Source organism: Contarinia nasturtii, unplaced genomic scaffold (genome assembly GCF_009176525.2).
Source record: "Contarinia nasturtii isolate CC-2019 unplaced genomic scaffold, AAFC_CNas_1.1 Cnas_scaffold_129, whole genome shotgun sequence".
In the NCBI taxonomy this organism is placed as follows: domain Eukaryota; kingdom Metazoa; phylum Arthropoda; class Insecta; order Diptera; family Cecidomyiidae; genus Contarinia; species Contarinia nasturtii.
The window spans coordinates 11012757-11040675 of record NW_022197486.1 but is presented as its reverse complement, the minus strand read 5'-3'; the positions used below and the strand labels follow the sequence as shown (position 1 = coordinate 11040675).

The 27919-nt window shown below is 32.0% G+C and overlaps 7 protein-coding genes and 1 long non-coding RNA gene across 13 annotated transcripts in view; 2 read left to right on the top strand and 6 right to left on the bottom strand.

Annotated features, from left to right (window-relative positions):
- The window catches only part of LOC116345424 (protein slit), a 312643-nt gene extending 309670 nt beyond the window's left edge, over positions 1-2973 (bottom strand). For 2 of the 3 annotated variants that reach the window (XM_031774763.1, XM_031774784.1), the window contains exon 1: positions 1042-2973. The gene's annotated coding sequence lies outside the window, so the exon portion shown is untranslated. The remainder of the gene's footprint in view (positions 1-1041) is intronic. The other variant, XM_031774773.1, reaches the window with a different exon arrangement.
- A 6197-nt stretch (positions 2974-9170) lies between these two features.
- LOC116344166 lies at positions 9171-12014 on the bottom strand. 3 transcript variants are annotated; one of them, XR_004201386.1, is made up of 3 exons: positions 11891-12014; positions 11559-11752; positions 9171-9396 (listed from the first exon to the last, which is right to left on the bottom strand). XR_004201386.1 is itself a non-coding variant. In XM_031772597.1 (2 exons), the coding sequence occupies exon 2, from the start codon at positions 11722-11724 to the stop codon at positions 10309-10311; it is 1416 nt and encodes a 471-aa protein (XP_031628457.1). In that variant the 5' UTR covers positions 11725-11752; positions 11891-12014; the 3' UTR covers positions 10276-10308. The 3 variants fall into 3 exon arrangements, 1 of the variants encoding a protein (XP_031628457.1); XR_004201387.1 differs by lacking the exons at positions 11559-11752; positions 11891-12014 and adding an exon at positions 9574-10190; XM_031772597.1 differs by lacking the exon at positions 9171-9396 and having other exon boundaries at positions 10276-11752.
- A 204-nt stretch (positions 12015-12218) lies between these two features.
- LOC116346907 (KAT8 regulatory NSL complex subunit 3-like) lies at positions 12219-18006 on the bottom strand. Of its 2 annotated transcripts, none has more exons than XM_031777202.1 (7): positions 17170-18006; positions 15159-15492; positions 14590-15098; positions 14211-14506; positions 13944-14091; positions 13070-13862; positions 12219-12999 (listed from the first exon to the last, which is right to left on the bottom strand). In XM_031777202.1, the coding sequence occupies exons 1-7, from the start codon at positions 17341-17343 to the stop codon at positions 12416-12418; spliced, it is 2838 nt and encodes a 945-aa protein (XP_031633062.1). In that variant the 5' UTR covers positions 17344-18006; the 3' UTR covers positions 12219-12415. The 2 variants fall into 2 exon arrangements, with proteins under 2 accessions (XP_031633062.1, XP_031633071.1); XM_031777211.1 differs by lacking the exon at positions 17170-18006 and adding an exon at positions 15851-16472.
- Positions 18007-18307: 301 nt separating this feature from the next.
- Positions 18308-20978, bottom strand: LOC116345862 (twinkle protein, mitochondrial). Its single transcript, XM_031775580.1, has 5 exons — positions 20464-20978; positions 19761-20276; positions 19035-19699; positions 18773-18961; positions 18308-18650 (listed from the first exon to the last, which is right to left on the bottom strand). Exons 1-5 carry the CDS (start codon positions 20813-20815, stop codon positions 18444-18446), a joined length of 1929 nt encoding a protein of 642 aa, XP_031631440.1. The 5' UTR covers positions 20816-20978; the 3' UTR covers positions 18308-18443.
- A 306-nt stretch (positions 20979-21284) lies between these two features.
- Positions 21285-21875, top strand: LOC116345879. Its single transcript, XR_004201537.1, has 3 exons — positions 21285-21419; positions 21496-21549; positions 21634-21875. It is a non-coding gene; the product is annotated as an uncharacterized LOC116345879 (long non-coding RNA).
- Positions 21876-22145: 270 nt separating this feature from the next.
- LOC116345873 (ER membrane protein complex subunit 4) lies at positions 22146-23071 on the bottom strand. The gene is made up of 3 exons (XM_031775591.1): positions 22839-23071; positions 22583-22724; positions 22146-22499 (listed from the first exon to the last, which is right to left on the bottom strand). Exons 1-3 carry the CDS (start codon positions 22892-22894, stop codon positions 22185-22187), a joined length of 513 nt encoding a protein of 170 aa, XP_031631451.1. The 5' UTR covers positions 22895-23071; the 3' UTR covers positions 22146-22184.
- Positions 23072-24603: 1532 nt separating this feature from the next.
- Positions 24604-26032, top strand: LOC116343574 (26S proteasome non-ATPase regulatory subunit 10-like). Its single transcript, XM_031771728.1, has 6 exons — positions 24604-24852; positions 24917-24929; positions 24995-25074; positions 25191-25388; positions 25445-25543; positions 25606-26032. The coding sequence occupies exons 1-6, from the start codon at positions 24801-24803 to the stop codon at positions 25950-25952; spliced, it is 789 nt and encodes a 262-aa protein (XP_031627588.1). The 5' UTR covers positions 24604-24800; the 3' UTR covers positions 25953-26032.
- A 535-nt stretch (positions 26033-26567) lies between these two features.
- LOC116343582 (zinc finger imprinted 3-like) lies at positions 26568-27687 on the bottom strand. Its single transcript, XM_031771741.1, has 3 exons — positions 27475-27687; positions 27134-27352; positions 26568-27002 (listed from the first exon to the last, which is right to left on the bottom strand). The coding sequence occupies exons 1-3, from the start codon at positions 27598-27600 to the stop codon at positions 26856-26858; spliced, it is 492 nt and encodes a 163-aa protein (XP_031627601.1). The 5' UTR covers positions 27601-27687; the 3' UTR covers positions 26568-26855.
- Positions 27688-27919: the final 232 nt, after the last annotated feature.

The window sequence follows — 27919 nt, the reverse complement described above, 5'->3', positions numbered from 1 at the left end:
CGGTGTGGTGTAAAAATGAATTATCGAAAAAGATAAAACTAAAAATAAGAAAATTTACTCTTTAAATTAACAAGAGTTTTTGTTTGTTCGGTTTTTGCATACGCTTACAATTCTACGATGTAAATTTATCCAAATAAAAAATATTGGCAACGGTCAGTTTGGTGGCTAAAATGGCTTCAACTCTCAAGCCTCAAAGAACAATTACATTGAATGGAATGAAAACCACACATTTGCAAAATTAAACACTAAAAAAAAATACTACAAATTGCGATGGTTGATAAGAGAGCCACAAGAACATAAACTGTTGTTTTTTTTTCTTCTTTTGGTAACAACGATTGCAACGAGGAAACAGCGGGAATATTATGGTGAGTCTCGAACAAAAGGAATCGGAATAGAAAATCGATGAGGAAATACATAGACGAAATGGCTAAGAGTCCAGCCGACCGACACACACACACACCAACGCTATTCGGTCGAAACCTGAGAAAAAGACTGAAAACAACACCAATAACATTGCACATTGAAGAAAACTACGGAAACAATTATTGTACGTTATGGTTTTGTGCAGAGTTATTTGTTGCTTTGACTGCAACATTTTATGTTTAGGCAAATGGATTAATTTAAAACGTTTGGTCACGGAACGGATGCCCATCGTCATTCATACAAATATACTTGACTTGATAACGTTTCGTTTCTCTTTTCTTTGCGAAAGGTGCCGTTTTCTTTCTGTATAAAATGCAATTTCTTTTCTTTTTGCACATTTTCGAAACGAAAAATACCTCACTTGCCCATTATTGCACAAGTCACAAATAAAATATTGAACTTTGAACGATCTGCAATCGGTTCGGATCTCAAGAAGCTGCTTTACTCGAACATAAATTATCGAAACGGGCAGCAACGAGCTCAAAGTTCAAAACTTATTCACACACATACAATGCGAAAGTTTCCCAAATGAACAAATGGCGCGAGCGAAATAAAAAATGAACTTTTCAAAAGTTAACTAAACCCGGCAAGGGGAAGATAAAAGAAGAGGATTTTTACCTGGTTTAAAGCTATGGCTGGTGAAAATGTCCACTAAATATCCGAATATATTGTTTTTATCGTCGATTCTCTTTCCTAGTCCCGATTTTTTTTCTGCAGTTTAATACACTGAACACAGACACAGAATAATTTTCTTGATTGCCGTTAATGACTACTAGCTACTTTATTGATTTGGTTTGTTTTTTCTTGTCCTTTAAAAATTGATTTAAAAACTTTTTTCTTTAATCGACTACTTTGTTCGTTAGTTTTTCATCATAAAAGTTTAACTTCGAGTCGATTTTCGATTCTACTTTGAACTCTTTCTTTGCTTTTGATTTATTGTGGTTGTTCTTTTTTTTAACAACTCTTCACTCATATGTGCACATAACCAGTGTCAGTTATTTGTTCACGTTTATCAAAAATGCATTTGACTTGAGAATAGAATAAGAAAAAAAAGTGCAAAAACAAAAACGATTTTGTCAATCAATCAGTTTGTTCAAAATGAACATTTACATTGGAACATTTATGCGGAAAATATGTAAACATTGCTAAAATGTCATTCGCACTGTTTTATATCGGGATATTTATATGTATGCATCTATTCCCATTTTCGCACTGAATACAATTGCAATTATTTATGAATTATTGATAAATTCACCCGCAGCAACTGGCTTAACCGACACATTCAATAACAATCAACATTCAATTAAATACTGCACTACTGTTCTTCCTTTGGATTCCCTGAATCAAATTATTATCATTCGTTCTTTTGTTTTTGTTTGGTGTTGTTTTGTTTCTCTATCTCTCTCTTACACACTCTCAATATTTTGAATATTGTATTCAATTTTGCGGTTCTATATAAATGTGATGGTATTGGGTGCGAATGTGTTTATGATGATTTTACGGCAGTATGATTCGTGTTTGTTTTGAATTCACGGGTCAATGCAAGTATAATCAGTAAGCCGCGTACACTTTGGAATTGGTTATTTAAACATATAGATTGGGCTCAAAAAAATTTGCGTAAAAGAATGTCAGTCTTCATCAAAATCGCGGAGTTTACAAGACTTAAAAAAAAACTATTTGAACCACAAAAACATTCACAAATATCTATGCTTATTACTGATATCTCGTTTTAATTTATCAATCGCAATGTTTTGTTGAAACGTGTATGAAACCAATACCTTTAATTTCAATATATCTTAAGAACAAATTTGCTTAATGTGACGCTTGTATTGTGCGGTATTTGTACCTGATCGAATTTCATACTCACTTATTTCACTTTGTAAAACTGAATCTCAAGTGCAACAAATGCAAATCAAAGTAAATTTGTTTGTGACTATTCTTGCGGTTTGTGTTTTTTTTTTTTTCAATTCTCCCGCTGTTTTTTTTTTTAATTTTTTATTTTTAAACACGATATATTCATTCACTTGATTTTCACTCAAAATTCTTTTGCATTGCTGTTGCACATGTAAATTAAATTAGCGGTATCGTTTTCAATGCAAACATTATTTTCACTGTCAACATTCGTTTAGATTTGTTTCTTTTTTCTCTTTTCCTCGTAAACACTTTGCCAAATCGAGGGTCTCTTTCTCTATGAATAACTCGCAAAAATTATCACTTTCAAACAAAAATATGGTTTTGAAACGAAAATTTCGATTGACACTGATTAAATTCGGTGCAACTGTTTGGTGAAAAAAAAACAAGTTCAATTCTCTCTTTTTTGCTATTTTTATTAAATCCCAAAACACAATTTTTTTTTTGTTGTATACAATGCACATGGGCAAACAAAGATTTCACAGTCATGGAATTATACAATGGATAAATTGCCGTTTGATCGAAACACGACAGAATGCTCTTCTTACTTTGGAATCGTTTTCGTATTTCGTGATACGAAAATCGCGGCTCGCTACAATTTTGAACATCAACACAACCGTGACGTTATGACGATCAGAACGCACAATACCGACTAAACTATGTTCATCCAATTTGTTGGCACACTGCCTTCTCAGTCAGACACATCATTGCGTTCCGTACACTTTTCCCTGTAGATACAAAGCATATCATAACATTCTTTTCCATTGCCGATGCAAACATAAACATACTGTATAAGCTGAAGCGCAGCGCGCACACACGACCGTCTGTTCTTCAGCAATAGCATAGCGTAAGTGTGTGCATGGACTTGCTTCGCGTATTCATGCGACACTACGTCCGATACAAACGGAACATTGTGCTCGCAAAGGGTATACCAAATAAAACGGTTTGCTAGGGGAAATCTAGCTATGGTTTATGACATCGTATCGAAGGTGTTTGTTTGGAATTCTTTTACTTAGTTATTAGCAGGTGATATATTTATTTATAGAATAGATATTGACTTTTATTCGACATTCTTTAAAAATTGTTTGAAAAACAACGAAAATCCATTTCAAATTAGATTGAATCGTATCTTTGTTTTATCCATAAAAGAAGCAAACTCAATGCAGAAAAAATTTAACTCACATTTGCTTAATAAAAAGAAACTATACTTGATTGTTTGCACATAATTCTTTCCCCTAGCGTTAATCATATGTAGTTCATACTCATTTACATTGCTTGCTAAGCTCCACTTGAACGCGTGCACATCTAAATGACTGTATAAGAACGTCGCCGCGCAATGCATTCGATACAATGTTCTCTATGTGGAAAATGATAAAGAACAAGAAACTAAAGAAAGGCAACGATAAAAGAGCGAAGCGGAAAAGAAGCTGAAAACGTGAAACGCACTGGGTTATCACAGAACCAACAAAAATACCAATAATTCTCATTTCATAACACAGCGATAGGCGATAGCATTAACAATAATAATAGTAATAACAACAACACATTATAATGCCGTAACAACATTGGCGTTCGTGTGTGTGTGTCTACCTAAAGTATCACCGGCATGACAATAATATGCGCATAGAGTGCATACATATGTGCAATTGAAATTCACCGAATAAGACACAAAAATAAAGTTAACCGCAGTAAATAGATTTTTAAACTGTTTTCGCCACAGATAAGATTTGATGGGTATTTTTTTTCCTGCGTTCACAATTCACATCCCATTTGATGTTTTTCAATACTCATACGTTTCGAATTGGGACACCACATAGAATCACTAAAGAATAATCAAATATTTGCAGAAAAAATTAAATTTCGAAAAAAAACGACTATTTGAACATCAACACTCGTATTCAACCGGCGGCTATTATTAATTATGATTTCAATCAACATACAGTTTTTTTTTGTTTCAAAGTTGGATCTGATCGGTTTTTTGTTTCACAATTGTGATGCATTTAAATGCAATTTAATGATGTCTAATGGTTTTGGATCCAAAATGGAAATTCGATTTCGAATTTTAATCACATATCAAATTGAAATAACAACGGCTTAAAAAAATGTACACTCCAAAATTGAAACTATATTCTCGATTATTTGTCCCGTATTTATATAGTTATGTGAGTGTACCTGTTTCCGTCAATTCAAATTTGTTTTAATATTCGGTTACATACTCTCTTTCGCTCTCTCTCTTCCTCTGCCTAAAATCCATAAAAAATACAGAGTACATTAAAACAATCAACAAACTGATTCATTTATTCATGACCATTAAAATGATTTGTATAGAGCAGTTGTCATTATCGCTTTCTTTTTTATGTGTATGTCAAACTTTTGAACATCATTTTTTGAAATGTGCAATGTTTTCCTTTGGATTAAAAAATTCAATGTTTGATCCAATTAGTTGAAATTTGAGATAATAGTTGGTTGGTTGTTCAAAATAGAATTGTAGCAATTGAAATCATGAACTAAATAATTTGACAATAAATCAGTATTGGTGGTTTGGTTTCTTGAATCAATCATCGTCTGCTATCCGGTGATAGCATGCATTTTAATAACCTGAAATGCAATCATTCGTCAACAAATGCATTTTAATTTGTGTATTTTAACACATGAATCACGTAAATATCAATATATGAAGATAAGCATTATGTTTATGTTTTTAAAAGTATAAATATTTGATGATGCATATAAATAATCAATTCGTAGAATTCATGCACACTAATATACGCCCATTATTATCATTATTTGAAAATAATGTTGTGTCAGTATCAGAAATAAAATCTTGCAGATAATTATTATCAACATAATTTTTCGACAAAAATAAGCACACAGTTGAATACAATTGAAATGAAAACACCATTATATTGAAATGGCAAATTAGACTTTTTTTAATGTCAATCTTTGTATGCATTTCGAGTGGTGTACCTCTTATCTTTGGTAAACCACTCGAAATGCATAATGCTTTTTAAGCATTAAAAAAGTCTAATTTACTATCTCAATATAATAGTGTTTTCATTTCAATTGTATTCAATTAAATAGAGTCAGCGTAGTCTCTGGGCTTAATATAAACTACATTGAAAAGACATTCGAAATTTCATCCAACGATGATTAGAAATAAATTTGCAATTTTTGTTTCGTAAAATCTTGTTTCAAATCGTAAAATCAATGAATAGCTATGCGATAATGAAAGTGCATGAAATTTAAATACATTGATTTACAAAGGTGTCACACATCATTTAAAATCGAAATTGATTTACAAGTTTTTCAATTTATTTATTACTTTTCAATTATTTGTTGAGCATTTGAAAACTATATTTTTTTCTATTAAATGCAAACACCGCCTGATGCCAGTTTAACGTTTGTAAGATACATGATTATAATTGAAACATAAATTTAGTTGGTGCTTAATTTTCCTCGCAAAACTTATATTAGTAAATAGTTTTTAATTGTTGATTAAGTTTCTGACAATATATTGAACTAACTTAACTGATCAATTAAGCTGACAGTACGTTAGCCAGCTAAATGGACTAAAACAATAGAAGATATTGTTATAATGGACAATCACTTCTATTAAAACAAGAAAAGTGATTCATCATTAAAACAATAATGTCTATTGTTTTAGCCCATTTGGCTGGCTAACGTACTGTCAGCTCAACTGACCAGTTAGTTCAATATATTGTCTGTTAAGTTTCGATGATAAACAGAAGTAACATATGAATGGGTTCAAAACAATAATATTTTTTTGAAAAACTTTTAAATTGTAGTGTGGAAATGAAAAATAAATGTTTTTTTAATCAAACTTGATTGATTTTTTCAAAACTACGAAAAGAGTCCACAGTATATTATACTGGGTTTCCAAAAAATCATTCTTTGCATTCGATTATTTATATGGCTTAATTGCCCAAATTTCAACTGTATTTGTGCTTTATTTTCATTGAATAATTGAAAATTAACGCCTCTTTGCTTATCTCAACAGAAAAATATGAAAAAACCTCAAAATTACTCGAAATCAGCTAAAAATTTCAATAATCAAAAATAATGTTTCCAATGAAAGAATGAATAATAACAATACCCAATATAATTGTTTTAAATAAAAAATATGTCAAAAAATCAAATACGTAAACTAATGGAAAACATTAAATTTTAGCTGTCTGCATCATATTTATTGAAAAACATAAACATATTATTAACTTCTAATTTCTACTTATCAAGAAATAAAAAAAAATCTACAGATTAACCGAAAATATCATCAACGTTCGAAAAAATTCAAAATAAAATAAAAAACGTTCAGTTTGGTGTAGAGGTGCCCACTGAACCGAACTGAACAGTTTATGTTCGAGAAATATTATATTTTCATGTTCGTGTTCGTTCGGGTTCGGTTCAAGTTGATCGCAAAAAAAAATATTGCAATCATATTCGTTCACGTTCGGTTTACGTTCGGTTCACGTTCATTTTAACTGTTCAAAACTGTAAACTTCAAAAGATGGTTGTTGGCCCTTGGGAAAATTTAAAAAAATTCAAAGCCTTAAAACCTCATTAGATTTTTTTTCCCAAAATATCAATAAAAGTGGCAACCAAATGCAAACTTTAAACACTTTCAACATATTTCAAAATATCATAAAAATTTGATACGAAAAATGAGACACATTGAATTCAGAAACCTTTAAATTCACTCAAATTATAAAACTATTAACGACTATTTAATTTTAAATTTTAATTGAACAAATTTTCATCAATATGGTGCCATCGAAGGAGAATTTTTTTATGAAAATGTGTAGTTGAATTGCTTTCCATAGTTTTGTGATTTGAGTTAATTTAAATAGTGAAAATAGAAATAACAAAACCGTTTGAATCGCTATAATATCAAAACTTTAAACAGATTCATTTTTAAGAATAAATTGTGGTATAATTAAGTACATTTTTACTGTGTTAATAATTTTGTTGTATTCATTCTCATATTTTAAAATATATCCATTTTTAAAACTATGCAATTTATATTCATTTTGAATTTTCGAGAAAAAAAAATTGAAATCGATTTTGCATGAAAAATCAAAATGAATAAATATTGCATAATTTTATGATTGGATATATTTTAAGATATGACAATGAATTCAACAAAACCCTTTACACAGCAAAAATGAATCCGTTTAAGATTTTCATAAAATAAATTGCACATCGATATATGAGAAATTTTGAAATCAAAATTATACCGATGAATTTTTTTTTGCTTTTTTTTATCAAAAATATTACGATTAAAACGGTTTTAATATAGTTATTTTCGCTATTTAAATTCACTCAAATCATAAAGCTACGGAAAGCAACTCGACTTCACATTTTCATAGAAAATTCCCGTTCGTGAGGCAACGTGTTGAAGAACATTTTGTCGATTAAAATTTAAAATTGAAAAGTTATTGGTTTTAAAATTTTAGTGAAGTTAAATGGCACTATTTATAAACACAAAAAAACTATTAAAATATTTAAATTACAAAAAATAAAAGTTTTCATCTGTAAGTTTCTAACAATCAAAAAGAATACATTTGAATATTTTCAGCAGTTATTAATTCCTTCAATTGAATTCTTTAGAATAAAACCATATTAAATAGTTGCATATCAAAGCGAAGGAAGATGTTTTTAAATACAGATTAATTGCTGTAATTCATACAAAATAAAACATCAAATATATGTAGGAAAATACGGTTTGTTTCGCTTTGATAAGTAACTATTTATATTTTGTTTTTATTCTCGAGAATTCAACTGAACAGTTCTCGTTTGTTCAGGTTCGTTCGAAATAAAAAAAATCTGTTCATGTTCATTCGCGTTTAGTTCAAATTGTTCAAAATATGTAAACATGCCGTTCATATTCGGTTCATATTCAGTTCAAATTCGAATGAACCGAACGAACATGAACGGTTCAGTTCAGTGGGCACCTCTAGTTTGGTGCTACCATCGTGAAACTTGGTAAACTGCCAAATTGTGCGAGAGTATTTGTAAGTATAATTTGTATCGCCGTCGTTGTGAGGCGCCACTAAAAACCTTTTGAAGACATAGTTTCAAATTAAATTTTATTCATCTGTTAATTTGCCTGCTACAGTCGAAACTTTCGACTCGAAAGAGAGGATTTTATCAAAAATGCGGAAGATTCTTTCTATAAAACAGGTCCTAATATGACAGATATTATTAATGAAGTCAAACATCAAGAAACAAAATAAAACTCAAATTAATATCATGATTGAATTTGGAATATTATTATTTATTCGATTTTTGAGTCTATTTTGATGTCGGTTTAGTTACAATTTACAATTGCCATAATTATAATTATTTCAAATGAGTTATGCTTGGTAAAGACTGGTCTTGGACCATAACTAAAAAACCAAGACCCTTTTAGAGAGTGGATGAGAATCACATAAGTATTAACAAAAATTTAAAACATCACAGCTAGATTATATACAAAATTCTTCAAAAATTGAGCTTGGAAAACGGATGACTTTGTTTTTAAAAGTTTCTCTATCCAGAGTTACATCAACATGGAGAGTAGTCCGATTATACAACCGGCAAGCCATTCAAAACGGTGAGTTATCAGTACAAAGTATCGAGTATGCAGCGATCCAATTTGCTAAAATCTAGACTTCTCGTAAAATAGTTCATTTTGAAAAACGATATTTGGTTTCGTAGTCGGGGAGAGTTAATTTTTCCAGATATGACATCATGACTATTCTTTCGATTTTTCCAGATATGAACTAATTTTGAAATCTCGATAAATTATAGATATAAAAATGACAAATAAAACTTCCACATTTATTAATATTATCATATTAATTATTATTATTCATTGGACAAATGTTATAGAAATCGTATACTGCAAACACCGTCGTTACAGAATGACAAAGGGTGACATTCACTATCTGATTCACATCCCTCAGCACTAACATTTGTTAGATACATCACGATTAGAACACAAATTGCAATTAGTAGGTTCTTCATTTTTCTCTTTTTCTTTTCAATCAGATCTTCACCACAAAACTGAAATTAAAAAAAATTGTTGATTATAATCGATGGTTTCGATGTCAAGTATAATTTAAAAAGAAAAGCAATTTTACTTTTTAACTCATCATTTAAAAAAAATAAAGTAGTCAATTTAAATCATCTTAAAATAAAAAATAAAGATTTTGTGCAAAAAATCGACTTTTGTATGCTCACCCGTCAAATGTCTAGATAGCTCTGTAGTTTCGGAGCTAATGGTGAGCCGTATTATAATAGTATAAATTCGGCAAAAGTCAATATTGCAATTTGCATACAAATTATTACTCGAATTTCTGGTTGTGTATAACAAACAAGAAAAAATTAAAAAATAATTCAAACTGAGAAGGGTAAAGTTTGTTATTTATCTGATTATCAAAGTTGTTATTAAAACTTGAATTTAAATAGTAACCCACAACAGCATAGTTTTTCAGCATTTGATACAAAATAGACCGGTTTGAAATGGTGGTTCTATTTTTTTTTCTTCACAAAAATTCACGCGATTATATCTATTGAAAATATCGAGAGGAGAGTATCTTTTTATTCAGAACTATAAGCGCTGAATAACATACACTCTTTATTCAATAGATATGAGAATTCTTCAAAGTTTTGCAACTTTGAACAATTATGAATCTCTGCCGCTAAAATCTTACTAGATAATTGTTCATGAAAGTATTGTCGTTGTAAATATTTGATGTATTCCAAGAAGAAACCTATATTTTGAATTCAATCCAGCGTAGTTTTGCTTCAAAGAAAGAATAGTAATTTTTTCATTAAAAAATGTGATGTATCTTTTATTTTCACAGGTAAAAGTCTATGATTATTTTCGCTTTTTAAGCTATGTTTTATTAGATTTTTTTTTCATAAATTAATAAAGGTCAGTAATTGAAAAACAAAATTTCTCTTTGGACTCTGTTAATGTCCAGTTTTGAATGTGAGCGAAGATATAATTCCAAGATCATTGGAAAATATGAATTCAGTGCCGGGAATATTTGGTTTGTTATTTGGAACAATAACTAAATTTGTGAATTGGTTGTCGATAGTAAGTCGTTGGCCATCAAAAGTAGGTTCGGTTTCGAATACAATGTCGATTATATATGTACACAAGGGATAAATATGAATAGATTTATTCAATGTTACGTATGCATCATACGATGAAAATCGGTAGTCTTGTTTTTGAATTGAAAAATGTAGTGTGACTTGTTGACTATGTACTTCAATGCCGGTATCGTTTTTTATGTGAATAATCTTTATAATGGCTGGTAATAATCGGGGTTCAACATTAGCATTACAATTACAATTAAAACCATTTAAATAAATAAAATTATTGACACTGAATGTAGTTCTTTCGGTTTTACAAATTTGGCGACCATCATTTGTGTTACATCCCCATCCATGAAATCTTTTGACGAATCCTTTGAATTTCTCTACATAATTATCCACATACTTGATTCGATTGCATTCAAATTGCTGTGCACGTTGAATTTGCAATTTTTCATCGGTTTCCAGAAGAGAATCGTCCCATGTTTTCCTCGTTGTCCAATTAAATTTTTTTGGATTGAATTGTGTGTGCCGACCACACATACAGATGATTTCATGAAGTTCAATTGCAGTAAATAAATTTGGGTAAGAATTAATACAAGCAGCCAACTCTTGTCTTGTCATCGAAGTGAAGCGAATCTGATAAATACAATCCCTGAGTTGAGCTCGTAAATGTGTCATATTCATTGGATCTTGACCACTTCTCTTGCATGCCTCCTGTGACCACACAATGCATGCATTAAATATGTCTACCTCAGAACAAGCCAATATGTCGCAGTGCAAAATATTCAACAGAAATTCATACCGAAATTTCAGGAAACTTTCATTTTTCAATACAGTTTCGGCTAACCTGGCAATTTGTATTTCACACACTTTTTTCAGACGATTTGCATTATAGAGTAGCGCCAGCTCATAAGCAAAACACATTGTGTCGTTTGCAATATTTTTTATTAGAAATTCTTCACATTCAGCGAAAAATTCGTCGATCAATGACTGTTTGGCCAAATCCATTACTTCTTCTATGTTTTCGAATGTTAAATTAACGGTTTTAACATAAATGAAACGCAAGAATTCTTTAAATGCATCGACAGAAACACCGGAATCGGTCATATCGATTTCATCACCTGAAGGAATTGTGCCGTTGAAGAGTGAATTCAGCCAAGGGGTCATTTTTGTGAGAATTACATTGTGCGCGGGAACACTCTCATCTCGAAATTTGAACCAGATATTGGCCTCTTGTGGATTCAGGTACAACCGTTGGAATCTCTGAACTACCATATTGAGTGCCATACTGATGAATCATCAATGATGTGATAAGCTACGGAATTTGAAGAGTATTGAACAAAAAAATGTGAATAAATCGAAAATTTCATGTATTGTGAAACATTTATGGCAGACTTCTTTTCCTGAAAAATTTCCACCTGCAAAGTGACAGCAATAAAATAGATAATTTTACCTGAATTGGAGATAGTGGGAATAAAATAAATCCAAAAAATGATTAATTTTTTGTTTAATAACAAAATAAATTGAATGTTGATTAAGAGTTGAAAATACAATCTAATCGCTACATGATCAAGATTATAGCCCACTCATTGGCAAATGTCAAGTGAATGGTTGACACCTGACAGATCTATCTTCGACTCAAATGATCGCAGGGCTGCTCAAAATTACCGCCAACATTCAAAGTGTACACTCTTTTTTTCTTGATTTTACTGGCCAACCACTGGAAAAGAAGTACGATGCTCTTTTTATGTTCAAAATGTAAGAAAATGTGTTTGTAAACGTTTCAGATAAAAAAAAAGTTTATTCTGAAAAAGAAATTGATTTTCTTTATTTTGAATGCCTTATGTCTCAAGATAACAATGGTTAATTTAAATCCTTAATTTAAATTTCTTTTTCGACAAAGAAATAAAAGTGATTGCTCGCGTGAAATACTACCTCAACTAAAACTAATTAACTTGCTTCATGCATCACGCATGTTTTAATTTTCAAGATCAGCGATCAGGCTATCAATTGAATTAACTTTGGAATCATATTTGGTTGAAACCTTTTCATAATTTTCATCGCCATTATCTGATTGCACAATATTCATTTTTCTTATGGTGATATTTTTCATATATTTTCGCTTGATGAGAATGCCACTCTTCTGTGACGTTATTTGACCATTTGTTGTCATTTTCGATGTGCCATTTAGGATTTTAATTTCTTTTGCCGCTGTCGATATGCCATTTGTATGTGATGGATTATGACAGTTACCATTCTGGAATTTTGAAATATTTGCTTTTGGACCGGTCATCAAACGTGGTTTCGAATCAATCGAAGACAATCGTCCCGATGAATTAAAGCATCGAATATTCGGACTTTTGTAGCCCACTTTTTTGAATTTGCTGGACGGCAAACGTTTTAATGTTTTAAATTGATTCAATGTATGTTTGTTAAGTATTATGAATTTGCCATTTGAATGCATCGTTGGTGATTTTGATGGTGACTCCGCTGATTTATCGATAATCTCAACATTTACATTTTGTTCGTTGGTATATTGTTCTTCTGCCGTCGGTAGGTCATCTGAAAGTACAAACAAAATCGATTATATTAAAATTAAAAATCAAATAATCAATTAAATCATCGCGCTCACCAACAATCGCTCGTTTTATAATTTTATCCGAAATGATTTCAATGGATTTTGCTGCTTTCGGCACTTCTTCTTCTGGCATTTCATTATCTATCGGATTTGTATCAATAAAATTTCCATGATTGTCGGCGAATAAAATGGGAATATCAAAAAAGTTGATTGTTTCCTCTTCAGCCTCATTTGTCATTGGATTTTGTTCGCTGGCTTTGCTGTTCGCCACAATGTGATTATTGTGATTTGGACTATTCAAACCATTTGAATTGTTGTGCACCATCACTGTACCACCATCTGATGCAATTATACCATCTGATGTTCCAATATTTTTCACACCAAGCGTATACGATTGATGGCCACTCTGTTGTTTAACATAAATCTTTTGTGTATTGATGGGCGGTGGTTTAATATGCAAAAATTGATTCGGTGGTATATATTTTACTTTTTGTTTTATTGGTGACACATTTGGTGTGCCCAATCCTGATATCGTGCCGTTTGACTTTACGTTGTCATCTTCACAATGTTGTACATTCTGATGAGGTAACATACTTTTAACGGCCATTTGCAGTAATGGATCTTTGTTTTTCGATTGAATTCCATTTAAAATGTGTGGACGCTTCTTTTTCGACTTTAATGGTCGATAGTCTTTGAACTTTTGCTTTCCATTAAATCGTTCCCGACGTGAAGTTTCTCTCATTTCGGCACGATGGTTTTTCATTTCTTGCAATCCGTACAACGGTCTCGGTTTTCGTGGTCCGGGTGGATTTAGTATGCAATTTGTTGCAAATTCTTGAATTTCTTCCTATTTTTTTAATAGAAATAGAATATGTTTCGATTATGTTTAATTCGTTTTGAATGAAAAATAGAGAATTTGTTATCGTACCATAATCATACTGTCGATCATCGATTGTGAAACTCCAGAAAATGAGCGATTTAAACGCTTAACGCGCAACGAATCATCCGATGAACCAACGATCACAAGCAATGTGTGAGCCGTTATTCTCACACGAATTGCTTCGATTTCCTCTTGACTGAATATATGACAATATTTAGACACATTAAAGAAATTCAAATTAAAAACACTCGAAAAAGATGAATGAGAAAACAAAGTGTGTTAGAGGTCAATAGCATAAATGTACATGTTAATTACCTAGATTTTTGTGCATTTTCTCCGATCACAAACAGAATTGGTGTGGTTAGTTCGAGAATTCGATCATCTGATTTTCCTCGTTGTCCATGCAATGTATTATACGCGAAACCCAAACAAACAATTGAATTAACCGGTTCAACAATAGCAACTTGCACTGCAATAGCAGCGCCGGCTGCAAATCCAGCCAAAATAATATGCCGATTCGGTCGTTGATTACGAACCATTTGGATTTTGGCGCGTGTCATTGCAACTAAAGTTTCTGTTATTTGTTTGATGGGTTTTTCTAAATCGCTGCCCTAAATCAATGAAAATTAGAAACGAAATATTTGTAAAAAAAATTCGTCATCACTAATTATTTAAAATAAATCTTTTTTTTTACCTTCAAATTAACGGTAACTGTTTCAACATCGGCAAAACTGTTCAACAGTTCAGCCCAACGTCGATCACGGGATGATGTGTTTGTTGAGCAAACAGTCGATAAAATAATAATAACTGGATTATTTGGTAACGTTCGTTTCTTGATAACGTTCGTTGGTTCCCATGGTGTTTTCATAATTGCATTCATATATTCTTTATGCATTTCGATTGGTTTATGAAAAAGCATTTTATCGACCAATGTCGGTATTTTACGATTCAATGTTTGTATTATATCGATATAAGACACCATATATTTTGGTGGTAATGATGACATAAGTAAACCATGAATCCATGATGTTAACTGTGTATCCCAGTGTACGGATGCCAATGCGCTTCGCATTCGTGATACGGATTTTTCAATAATTGCATTTCGACGAAGACACTCATTTGGCAAACCAGATACCGCCAATCTTCCCAATTGGTCCATATCCAATATGCGTTCAACACGTTCAAATAGATTTATTTGTTGTTCTGCAATGAAAATCGATGTTCAACTTGCAATTTAAAATTTTAGGCAAAATGTGAGAATACCTGTCCAATTGTACTTTTGAATGTTTTCGCTCCAGTCGTCGGTATCTGAATTACGATTATGACAATTTTTGATCATTTCCTCGGTTGCATTGAGTGTTTTACGTCCAGCCTCTTCGTTGTATGGTGGGATTGGTATATTGAATGTTTCGGGTGTATCGACTTTTTCATCATGATTCGGAGGCAACTGATGACAAGATGGACAAAGTGGTGGACGTTCCACCAAAATTGTACGAGGTGCCGTAATTGCATATCGCTCATTGTCATCGTCATTGGTGCTTGGCTTATAATCTCTCGTATAACTGTGCTCCATTTTGATTGTGTCTTCCAATTTCTCCTAACAAAAATTTAAAAAAAGTTCATCAAATACATTGACATTTTAAATCAATATACAAATGAGTCGTAACATTATATATTCAATGAATTCCATATACACAATCAATCGATGGTTGAGGTTATGTTAAAGTTATTGAAAATTGCTTGAGTCTACAAAAAAATGCTCATCATTCCGATCGAAATTTGAGCTGCCCAACATTTGAAACGATAAATATACTTGGAATCCTTAAAAGCGTCTTGGTCACCAAAGAAACAATTGAAAAGCATCTTTCGAACAATATACACAATCAAATAGATCACATCGAAATTTGTTGATCATTTTCATTGTATTTATGAAATACAAATTAATTTTCACGTACCTTGATATGTGTGAATCGAAGTTAAATCACCGATGATGATTTTTTTTGAAAAAATATGATTGCATCACAAAAAAAAACGAAGCGACGTTCACAAAATCTCGAATGTGAAATGATTTTTTTTTATGAATACTCGTAGACCACCAACGTAATAACAGTTAGAAATAAAAAACATTGAATACACCGATGCAGTAGGTAGAATTGAAGTTTCGGAATGGAACTTTTTCTCTGTTCGTACGGTTGTGTATGTGTGTGAATTCTTGCAAATTCAAACGAAATAACACTTTTTTTGGCAACATCAAAATATTGTGCGAACTACACACAAACAAAATCACAATGAGACGGTTGCTTTGTTTTCACTTCATCAACACAAAACATATTATGTCAAAATGATTCAAACGAAGCAAATAAAACGGATGTATGAATGCGTATTTATTTTGAAATATTTTGTTATATTCAGCAAGTGGTATCGCATACACAAGCTTAACTGTCCGTTGTTGTTGTCTGCTCTCTTTCTCTTTCTTCTTCTTCAATATTTTACAGCTGTGTATCGTATTGGAATGCTTCTTTAGATTCTATTCTTTCACGTATTGTTTTCGAAATGGAATTGTCGCTCTCTGTTGACGATCTCGAAACGTCTTGAAATTCGTTCAAACGGCTATACAAATCACCGTTTTACAGCTGTACGTGTCTTTGTATTGGTGTTGTCGATGAGCGAGTCGTTGACGAGCGTGAGAGATGTATACAAAGTGTGAATATACCGTAGATCGCACATGTTATTTTAAATATTGTGTATGTATATGTGAGAGACAAAACAAACACTCTCCGTCTTTGGCTCTCTTTAGCTCCGTCGAACACATGCTTTACAAACGAATATCACGTGTATGCGCTACGCAGCGCAATATAGTGGAGAATACGCGTTTGAAGAAAAGAAAAAAAAAAAATAAAAACAGAAAATTGAGCACAATATGGACACTGTTGTGTGCGAAGGCACGACAAACGCAAGTAATGGGAAAAAAGAAGAAAAAGAAGAAGGCGGTGACGGCAAAATGAACAAGAGAGTAAACGGTGAGGAAAATTCTATTGGTGCTGTTCTCATGTAATTTCGGCGAATGTTATGAAATTATCACATATGCCTTTTCACGATTTAGGTGCATCGGTATTGCGTCCGGTATACATGGTTGCATGGTTACCCCCCATATATTGTAACCGGTGCATCGTATTCAATTGAAAAACTAATGCCGCAATACCAATGAAATATGACAGGATCAAATCTAATAACACTTACCGGCTAAATATATGCAAAAATTTGTAAATCTTACCTTGTAAAATGAACAATCGGGAAAATAATTATGCTGCTTTAGCAACCATTTATAATATTCATGGTTGATGTTTCGGTTTATATTATTTTGATTGATATCCATTTTCATGTTAATCGTGTCAGATTTAATATCATCCGTTGGATATACAGTCAAATTCATTGGCATATTCACCATTTTCGTCTATTTTTCGTCACAAACTTGGATTTTAAATAATAAAAACAAACTCCGCGTTTTAATCAAATACAAACAATGTTCAACGACCAAAAAGTCAGACTCAAATAGTCCTTTGAATATCTGTTTTTTTTTGTCGTTCGTTTATGGTCAATGTTGCACTTTCACAATCACATTCTCAATTAATATATTTATTAAAACATTTCACTGTTCATCTTGTTCATCATGAACAAAAATTGTTTTTGAATCCATCAAAACACGATTTCGAAACGTTAACAACAATCGAATTAATATCGAATTGCGCAACGAATAATATGAATTACGTTATTCGATGTAACAAATATTTCAATGGATATACTTTTCTCTGTGAATTTGGAAACAAAAAACTGTGCTTAGGAAATTTTTCCGATTTGAATTTTGTCACATTTAAATTTGTCCGAAGTAATCGAGTTTCGCATTATGTTTGTGATTGTTTGAGACACACTCTCTTGTGCGTTGTACGAAGACTACACGTGAATGATGGTGATAAAACAAATGTATGCGAGACTTCGTACCAGTATTACAGATGTGAGAACTGCTATATAGTCTCTCGCACTCATATATGGCTGCTTGTGTCGTCTATATTCTATGCTTCTCCCAACTCGTTGCTCTATCGTATCTGTGTTTACTCTCCATATGCGTGTACCGCGCGCGATACCACCGCATTCAAAATTTATTGCGTAAATGTCATGAAACTGAAAGCGAAAGAGAGAATAACTGTGACATGTGTATGGCAAATGAGTAAGTGAGTGAATTTTTTGAATATATCTGTTTACATTACATATATATATATTTTTTTGTGTGTTAGAATAGATGAAAACATCGGAAGAAAAACCCGTTTGATTCAAAATTTTATCAATAAAACCAATTAAGATTTTGGTTTGTTGATAACTTTTATTCTTGGTTTTATAAATAGAATAGTATTTTACAATTTTGTTTGTGTAAGCAAACATAAAAAGAGAAATAAACATGCTCAATGAATTTATTTGAGTCAATTACATTGTACAAATTCAGTCGATCGACATGATAATATAAATGCATTATTATCATAAACATCACTTTTTTTATGCATAGCTGAGAGCGTCACGGTCAAAATTCAACATCATTATGCCTAAATCACCACTGAAACGATTCTTAGCTATTTGTAAATACTTTTTCCCTTTCACCGAAACCAACCGCTTATCTTGAATGATGAGCACATTATCCGCTTCCTGAGTTGCCTTTGCACTACCGAAAATTGAATTCATTGTTAGATCTTCGTCATTGCGTTCCTGAAAAGTGAAGATAACAATATTTTTTTTTTAAATACAAAAATTGCTTCAAGAACATGTTCAAGAAAGTACATAGAGTTAACCGATTGTTTGAATTATCCTTAAGGACCTTAACCACTGACCTTCCGTGGATGAATCACAAGTGTCACATGGCAATTTCGTTTTGTGGCAAATGTTCGAAAGGCTGCTATAATTTCGTCTTGTCTCCAATATTTGTCCAATGAGCGTGGATCGCTGGTGCCCATCATAAATTGTAAATTGTCAATGATTACGTGATGTATATCGTGTACATATTGTGAATGTTCAATGGCCTTTTTTGTAAAAAAAGAATGGGATGAATACAAAATCAATCAAAATTTGTAAATTATTCACTAAAATAATTACCTCCATAACAATTTTGAGCGTTTGTTGTCCATAAAATGTCATAAAATACATTGGAAGTTGTTCGAATTGATTGGCCCATGTGTCAAATTCTTCAATATTTTCATCAAGTGGTTTTCGTGCCATTTGTTGTAGCAATGTTCGCGCCAACAGTGTATTTCGAATTTCAAACGATCCCCATAATGTGTTCACACCTTGCATTGATAAATCCAAAGAGTATTCGGCCATAAATGTCGTTTTTCCACAGCCAGTTGGCCCAGTTAAGATGGTTAATTCACCGCGTCGATGACCTTTGAGGTATTTATTTAATGTTGGATATCGATTCCATTTGATTCCCTGCACTTTATCTATATTCTGTATATCACTAAGCACATCTTGACGAAGTGCTCGAAATGTGGTGACGGCTTTATGTACGATTGGTTGTGCAGCCGTTAAAATGGTTTTAGTTGGAATCGATTGTTGAATGGCTACGTATGGCGTTGGAGTATTTTCAGTCGGACGTATGAAATGGCAACGTTTTTCATCAAGTTTTTTGGCAAACATTTTTGCCATGTCCCATCCAACGGAATTATAGTCAAACCAAAGAATCAACTTTGCATACGATTCAAATAATGGTAAACATTCTTGCGGCAGTGTTTTAAATCCATATGGAAGACAAATGATCGTCACTGAAAAACGATGAATGAAATCAATGAATTTAAATTTGAAATTAGAATTTATGTGGCTTACCATTGGTCTTTTCCATTCTTAAGGCCAGTGCATCCATCATATTCACAACAAGGATGGCAGTTCTTTGATCTCTAAATCCACGTTTGATAATTGGCGGAAATATAACAGCTCCAAAACTATTCTTTTCGGGTATTGTTGTTTCAGTCAACTTTGATTCGAGTAGGCGCGAGAGTTTTTTGTATCCAATAATATTTGAATGAACGTCCAGCATTGGAAAGTACAATGTTTTTCGTTTTGCATGGCAAAATGCTTGTACATTTTGAAGGACACTTAATTCAATATCATGCAGACCTAAATGTTCAATAATCTCCTGTATTTCATCGTTTCCAATCTCAGTTATTGGTATTGCATCTTTTGGAATTTGATACGACTTTTGAATAGATATCTTTGGTTTTGATCGCAAAAATAAATCACGAGCACGTTCCATATCGATGGTTGAACGATACGATTTGGAAAAAAACTTTTCAACAGCACTAAAACTAAAGATGTGTTGGCACTTTGAACATACTACATCACCTGAAATTAAAAATAATATGATGTAAACAATAAAGGGGTGAACAATCGAAAATAATGACAACAATAACAGTCGAAGCAAATTTGTTGTAAACGAAAACGTTTCACCAAAAACGGCAGTTCCTTATTGTTTATCTTTTGTTCAATGTCCTTCACAGATGCTCTCGAATGGTTTCCTGTGATGAATTACCTGTTGTTTTATTGATGTACAGGCATTTGTTATCGATGACTTTTTTATCTGGAATATTTGTGGTTTTTTGCTCGTTATCTGGCTGGCATGTTGGGCATGATGTTTGAATGCAAGTAAATCCATCGACATAATCATAAAATCCCGATTTAATTGTTTGCCTAACTTTCAGTGTAGATGGTATAACAATGCCACCATCTTGACTACCGAAAAATCGTTCCTCATTACATTTTATATCACTGCAATTTCGCACAATTTTTAATCTAGTTCGAAATTTATTTTCTTCGAATAGTTTTCTAGGCCATTGTACACTCGATCCACCATTGTGTCGCAATAAATTCAGTCTTATAAACATAATAACAACGAATTAATATAATTTCTTTTTGATCGGAAAATCCTTTGTGTCCATCTATACAATGTGATTGGACGAATTTAGCTGATGCACGCAAATAATATGCACGCTAAAATTCTCAACCGAAATCAAAACAACAACTCTGTATTCAAAAAATGTAATGGAAAACATAACCAACAAAAAATCGTATGTCATTCCGTTTGGTTTATGCGCCAAAATCAGATGGTGTGGACAATGTCACTGTTTGTTTTACCGACACACGAACAAATGAAAATGAAAACTCTTTAAAACAGACAAAAGTGGATTCGAGCAAAATTGTTTTACGAAAATCAAGTGCATTATCTCGTCGATGACGAAATATTTTCATCTTTTTGAAAAACGACTAAAATAGATTTATACACTACACATGACCGAAAATAGGTAAGACAGCATGACACGAGACCTCTTGTAGTGAATGACAGTTGGCCATGCACAATGTTATTCTGATTTGAATGTATTTGTAAGCAACAACAATTCGGGATTGATAAATCAGCTTATATGCGAAAAACAGCTGAGACTTTCGTTTTAAATACTCAATTCGAACGCCTTGGAAATGTTGAAATTTTTGGTGAGTAGAATACCATTCGTTTACGTATTTGGTTTTGACCATAGAAATAATTTTTTTGTTGATTTTCATTGAACAGCTTACTTTTGGCACGGGTTTCTATGCTGGTGCGTATGCAGCACAAAACTATGAAGTAAGCGAGACGCGATTATTCAATAGGTTGAATTTTGTTTATCGTCATTCAAATCTGACTAACACACCATTTCCATTTCCATAGATCCCAAAAGTAGACGATCCATCACGGGTATATGAACGAATTGTTGATTTTTTGGATCAGTATAGAAAAAAATGATGTATTCAGTCGTCGCGAGAATCTTAACAAGATATCATCCTTTTGATAGGGACTGAACAATAAAATGATTTTTTTAAGATGTTGTAGAGAGTCATATATGGCATCGTTGCACCTTTTGATGAATAAAATTAGTGTTAAACTAAAAATGCAATTTGTTTCAATATAAATATTTGTTTTATTTGATTTTTCAAAGTAATTTATGAATTAACAGAAAAGAAATGCTTGAACATAGGATTTATTTTTTTATCCGACGAACTGAATGTGTGAAATGTTTATGTAGATTTATTTTCGTGTCTATGTATTTCTTTTTTTCGCTGTAGAAACAACCTTAAATGTATTTTATTTGAAAATGTAATTTTTGGCGAGCAATTGTTTCTAAAAAAAATCCACTCTAAACGCCTTAAAACCCCGATGATTAACCACTCAAAATACTCTTGTTGCAAAAAAAAATGGTTCTTTCTATTTGTGTGGATGTTTTAAATTAGTGAGATACCACCGTCTGCATACTCCAGCCTTGTCTGTGCTTCCACAAACGCCAGCCAATCGGACGCGTGTGTCGGCAGTAATCCCATACTATGACATTTGTAAACAGCTAACGCAACATTCGCTAAATTCCCTAAGAAATACACTATCTTTTGTCCAGCTGCCTGTGTTCCTTCGATTACTTTGAATGTTGCTTGTGTTGCAATGATTGCCTTTATTGGACGAACCAACATCATGCCAACCATCATTATTGGAAATATCGAAATTGAGTTGCCCGACATGTACATAATCAGCAAATTCATTGGTACCTGAAATGAGATGACCACCAAAAATTAGAGACCATTTATTAGACTCCCTTTTGTGAATTGTGGGAAAAATTGTGGATGTTTACTTGTTTGATTGGTCCTAGGGCGATGTCCCATGATTTTTTGAGAATCAAATGGCTTTGGTCGGTGTCCATCGTGACTTCCATGTGACTTTGGCCCACTGATGGATTGAATCCAGGCGGCGATGGTAAATCGTTACCGCGGCTTCTATTGTACCAAAAAGTATAAACAATTTATGTCAATTCACATCAAACATCATTTTAATTGATAAATATTCCATTTTCATTGATGCTATTGATCAATAATCAGCGACAACTTTACCTTGTATTGAAATCAAGTGCCCATTTGAACTTCTTATTTCCCGATTTTGATGACATTTTTGACTAAACAATACCACTTTTTCTGTACAATTCGAATGCAGCTAGCTATTTATATTGTTCAATGAACGTTGGCTTTTTTTTCATACACACCAACTATTTATGACAAATGAATTATTAAATTAGATATTTTACTAACACGTATCTGTATTGCTCGGCTGTAGAATGATTTTGACAGTTCAAGTGTTATATGGTAGAAAAAATAGCAAAATAATCGTAGAGATAAAACGAAAAGTAAACAGAATTGATGATTTCCGTAAGATGGCGCTTCATAGTTGACTCTTTTTTTTCAATAGCCTCTATTAATAATAAACTTTGCTTTGACCTTATAATTTCACGCAAACTCTGCGGAAATTTAGAATATCGTTACGTTTCAAATAGATTTTTAGAATTCAAACTAAGAATCGGATCAGATTTTTGAATTTCCTATCAGTGGCTTTCAGGTTTTTTTTCGAAAATGAAGATTTTTTTTAAATTGATCAAATGAAACTAGCCTTTTTTCGTTTGCATTCTAGTAGTTTCTTTTTGCCAAGGCAATCTGTGGAAAATTCAGGTGAGAGAATTCGACACGAGCACCAGTTTTTTAGATTTTATTCTTCACAAGATACTTCTCGTTTTCAGATCATTTCATTTTGATTTTAGCCATCCAGAGCCAACATTCGGGCCGTTAAGTCAATTTTTTACAACACTTTTGGACATTTCCCAATTACCCATAGTTTTCTTGTCTCCTAGAATAGTTACTAGATCATTTTATTTTGATTTTGGCCGCCCATGGTCAAAAATCCGCCAGAACCACCTAATCCAATTATTAATGCCAATTTTTGTACGATTTTTCGAGATTGAGCTCAATATGCTGGCTATTTTACTTTTATAATCCGTACATTGTAACTTGATCTATTCCTCCCTTGTACTTTAAATTTATGTAAAACAACTACACCTTCGGAAGCTATCTAGGGATCAAAATTTGCCAGATAATGGCTATGGGTGGCTCTATTCATTAATTTTCCAAAAGTAAATTGTTGTGAATCTCTTAAATATAAATATTTTTGGCCATAAACACTGCCGCCAGAAAGTTTGGGTACGATTAACAATTTTCATACAAATTACTGTTTTTCACACGTGTCGCGGACCATGAAGCAGTCATTTCCGATAGATAGTCTATTCAGACGAAATGTAGGTCATAGTATCGACTACATTTCATCTGAAGACATCAACTCTCAGAAGTGATTCCATCATATGATTTTATTGGTTGTAATCATATAAAAAAAATCAGTTTTTTGGAGAATGCAAATTTGAATACCAAAAAACTTTGAATAAGTCATTACGGACAGTTATTGTCTTCAGATGAAATGCAGCCCATTCTGTGATCTACATTTCGTCTGAATAGACCATCTATCGGAAATGGCTCCTTCATGGTCCGCGACAAGTGTGAAAAACGGCACTTTGAAAATCGTTAATCGTACCCAAACTTTCCGACGGCAGTGTATATATAAATCATTCACAACCACAAACAAATGAACCAAACACAAGTGAATTCGAGTGACCGTCCTAATTACCGTGGATTTTTCCATATATAACACCTTCTTTCTCTTGCACATTTCCTTCAATATAAAAAATGGACAATCAATTATTTTTAAAATGTTTCAACAGTAGAAAATATTTCAGATTTTGAAACGCATTCATTTTTGAACATAAGTAATGATATGCCGGTAATGAAAAAAAATGAGTAAATAATTAATTTTAAATATTTTACGCAATATCTTAATGACTTATTGACTCGTTTTGAAAGTTCGTAATCATGTGCATTTTTTTGCACCTGGAAATTGACTTAGTCGTAGTTTAAACATCAAATTGTTAACATCAAATTAGTTTTTCAAGAAAAAATTATTCAATTCGAATCAGTATCATGATGAAGTCGTTAATTATCTTGAGCATATGCTTGACCTTAGCTTCCGCAGGTAATTCAAAAAAATTTATCTGATTTTTTTTTTCAAATAATTCATCAATTTTTTTTTTCTTCAGCGCCATATGACTCGTAAGTAAATCATGAATTTTCAGCATCGAGGAAAATGCCGTTTTTATCTGTTTTCAAATTTTTAGTGAGATTATTACGAATAACATAGCCACCGATAACCAAACAATAAATGACGAACAGTTTCTTCATTTAGCAGCCAAAAATGGTATAAACTATCATCAGTTTTAAAGCTAAAATTTTAGTAGAAATTAATATCACCATTGGTTTTTAAATTAAAAAGTATTTTAATTATTTTTGTCCCCAAAAATTGTGTCTATCCAGGTGATCATATGGCAGTAATAAAATTTATTGATTTGGGTGCATCGGTGAACAGTGTCTCCGAAGATGGATCCACGTCTCTTCATAAGGCAGCTGAAGGTGGTAAAGAAAAAGTGGCGGTCATTCTTATCAAAAATGGTGCAAATGTGAATTCAAAAGATTTGGACGGATTTACACCACTCCATAAATCCATATCAAAAGGTATATAATAAAATGACTGAATTGAACTTCAATATATAAAATTGTTGAATTTTCAGGGCATGAAAAAATGGTCGAAATTCTAATTGAAAATAATGCAGACGTTAATAATCCATCGAACAATGGATCAACGCCACTACATGCAGCTTTTCAAATTGGTAATTATTTGGATTGAAATATGATTTAAATTATCACAAAATATACGAATTCCAAATTTTAGCCAATCCAAAAATAACCGAAATTTTAATTAAAAATGGAGCCGACATGACGATTCTAGACAATAGTGGTCAAAGTGTTTTAAAAATGTCTCTGAATAGTATTAACACGGGAATGTCTACCCTCTGGTTTGGTATTCGTGAGATGGCTCACAAAACCATGCATATCGTTTCAAACCCGATGGATGTACTTCGCAAGTCAAACGTTGAAATTTCATATAATCCCAATAATAAAATACATGAAATAAACAATTATTCAAAATCTAATCATGTGGTTAAAACAAACTTTGGAATTGACGATGTATTAAAAATAATCAGTTCCATTCAAAATGTATTAAAATCAGTGTATTAATTCATCAATTTTATTTATTTACCCGAATTCTATTTCATTCTCTTAATTGTAAATTATAAATGTGTCTCCAATTCAAGAGAATCCCGTTCATTATTTAACTAAGCAGAAAGTGTATCGCACAATTTACAATAAAATTATTATTTATTTATTTTTATTCCATATGCATAAAATAAAGAGAGTTAGATCAATTTATGATTGACAAAAAAAAAAAATGTGTGATTTGAATTCAATAACATGTTTCTTTTTAAATTGAAGGTAAAAATTAAGATGGTTATTAACCGATTCATTGAAAATATTACTTTTAAAAGGAATTTTCATTAACTGTGAAACAGTTGTATTGCGATTCGTTATAAAAATTAAAATATATATCGGTAAATATGTGAATGAAGTTCGTTTTGTGATTTTATGAAAACTGATAAGGTAAATGAGGCGCTTATGTAAAGGATACTAAAATCGGACCAAAAGACTTTTAAAATAAAGTATGAATGTTTGCTTGGTCAAAACGCCATTCACTCGACCGATCAATAAACAAATACTTCAATATCACAAGTGGCTATCAGACATGAGTCACTTTCTTCTTCAACTTTCTCTTCTCGTTAATTCACAAAAATGCAATACTTTTTTGTTTATTTATTAATGAATCAAACCTTGACTACATTTATTCACGTAAAATTTAACCAAGATTGCAAGTGTATCCAATTTTCAATTATATTTAGAAGAAGAAAATATACGAAAAATAATCAAAATAAAAAGAAATGAAGAGAAAATTGTTTCAAGATCGTTTAGATTTCGTACAAAAATGTGTGTATGTGTGTTTGTTTTCCTATTTGAATAATTTACGAAGGTGATTGTTTAAAATACAGTGTAATTAATTTCAAGCGGTAGTTTTGTTTCGATTTTATTTTAGTTGGTGTCTTTCATCTTTTCGCTGAGCCACTCCTTTCTATGCAATTGTTTTCGATGTTTGTACATGTTTGAACGCCAGACAAAAGCTTGATCACAGTAGGTGCACTTGTAATTTTTGCTTTTAAGATGCATCGAGATGTGGTCCTGCAAGAAAAAATGTCAATTGATCAAAATTCAAATAAAAAAAAGCAGAAACAATGTACGCTTGAAAAGGTCAATGTTATGGAAAACGATGTGAAAATGAAAATTGATTTTTGTATATGTGTGTGTCATACCTTAAGTGAATCTTCCAACTTAAATGATTTCGTGCACAGATGGCATTTATACTTGGATTCGCAATGAACCTGGCGAATATGACTGTATAATGCATTTGAATTGGGCGAAATTTTGTCACATTGATTGCATTGGAACTTTGACTTCGGTTTTTGTGGATCAACATTATCATTGTTATGTTTTTCTACATGGTTATCCAATTGTGTTTTGGTTTTGAACTCCTTAATTGTGACATTTCAAAAACAAACAAAAGAATTAATACAATTATGCTTACATTGGTATAAAAACAACAACTACAACTACAACAACAACAACAAAAATAATGAAAAATGAATCGTCTTACTTTTCCACAAATGCCACAATTCCACAAAGTCTTATGTTTATTATCTTGGTGGAAAGGTTCCTCAAGATGTGGCGGCCATTCCAGCGGTTGATCGTTCCGAAAACCATAAAAATTATAGGCGCACATAATATTTGAAATGAATAAAAAGAACTTTTAATAAGTGTATACTCGAAAAAATAAACACCAAATGTCATAAGCGAACCTTACGAAATATGGCTTTGTACGGTCTATGCATTCAATATTCACACACATTGACAGAAAACATTACGTTTATACGTTATGCATACGTATATACGTAATTTCGTATTTGTTTCAACTATTATCTGGGAACATTGGAAATAAAACGCATACTAGCACATATGTTGTACGGTTTTTACATTACATTTGATGGGATTTTTTTACGAATCGTCAAGATTTACTCATTTTGAATCGTAAATGTATTCAG

Bases quoted from the DNA above. Each gene is read 5' to 3' on its own strand.
- LOC116344166 (XM_031772597.1), bottom strand. From the start codon at position 11,724: ATGGCACTCAATATGGTAGTTCAGAGATTCCAACGGTTGTACCTGAAT.
- LOC116346907 (XM_031777202.1), bottom strand. From the start codon at position 17,343: ATGGTGAATATGCCAATGAATTTGACTGTATATCCAACGGATGATATT. The intron at 15,493-17,169 runs GTAAGATTTACA...AATTTTTGTTAG, and splicing joins CCGATTGTTCATTTTACAAG to GAGAAATTGGAAGACACAAT. The intron at 13,863-13,943 runs GTACGATAACAA...TTAAAAAAATAG, and splicing joins TGATCGACAGTATGATTATG to GAAGAAATTCAAGAATTTGC.
- LOC116345862 (XM_031775580.1), bottom strand. From the start codon at position 20,815: ATGTTTATAAGACTGAATTTATTGCGACACAATGGTGGATCGAGTGTA. The intron at 18,962-19,034 runs GTAATTATTTTA...TTTACAAAAAAG, and splicing joins CGCTCAAAATTGTTATGGAG to GCCATTGAACATTCACAATA. The intron at 18,651-18,772 runs GTCAGTGGTTAA...TTCACTTTTCAG, and splicing joins TTGTGATTCATCCACGGAAG to GAACGCAATGACGAAGATCT.
- LOC116345873 (XM_031775591.1), bottom strand. From the start codon at position 22,894: ATGTCATCAAAATCGGGAAATAAGAAGTTCAAATGGGCACTTGATTTC. The intron at 22,725-22,838 runs GTAAAGTTGTCG...TTGGTACAATAG, and splicing joins GCACTTGATTTCAATACAAG to AAGCCGCGGTAACGATTTAC. The intron at 22,500-22,582 runs GTAAACATCCAC...ATCTCATTTCAG, and splicing joins CCCTAGGACCAATCAAACAA to GTACCAATGAATTTGCTGAT.
- LOC116343574 (XM_031771728.1), top strand. From the start codon at position 24,801: ATGATGAAGTCGTTAATTATCTTGAGCATATGCTTGACCTTAGCTTCC. The intron at 25,075-25,190 runs GTATAAACTATC...GTGTCTATCCAG, and splicing joins TCATTTAGCAGCCAAAAATG to GTGATCATATGGCAGTAATA. The intron at 25,389-25,444 runs GTATATAATAAA...TTGAATTTTCAG, and splicing joins CCATAAATCCATATCAAAAG to GGCATGAAAAAATGGTCGAA.
- LOC116343582 (XM_031771741.1), bottom strand. From the start codon at position 27,600: ATGTGCGCCTATAATTTTTATGGTTTTCGGAACGATCAACCGCTGGAA. The intron at 27,353-27,474 runs GTAAGACGATTC...GTCACAATTAAG, and splicing joins ATTGTGGCATTTGTGGAAAA to GAGTTCAAAACCAAAACACA. The intron at 27,003-27,133 runs GTATGACACACA...TTTTTCTTGCAG, and splicing joins AGTTGGAAGATTCACTTAAG to GACCACATCTCGATGCATCT.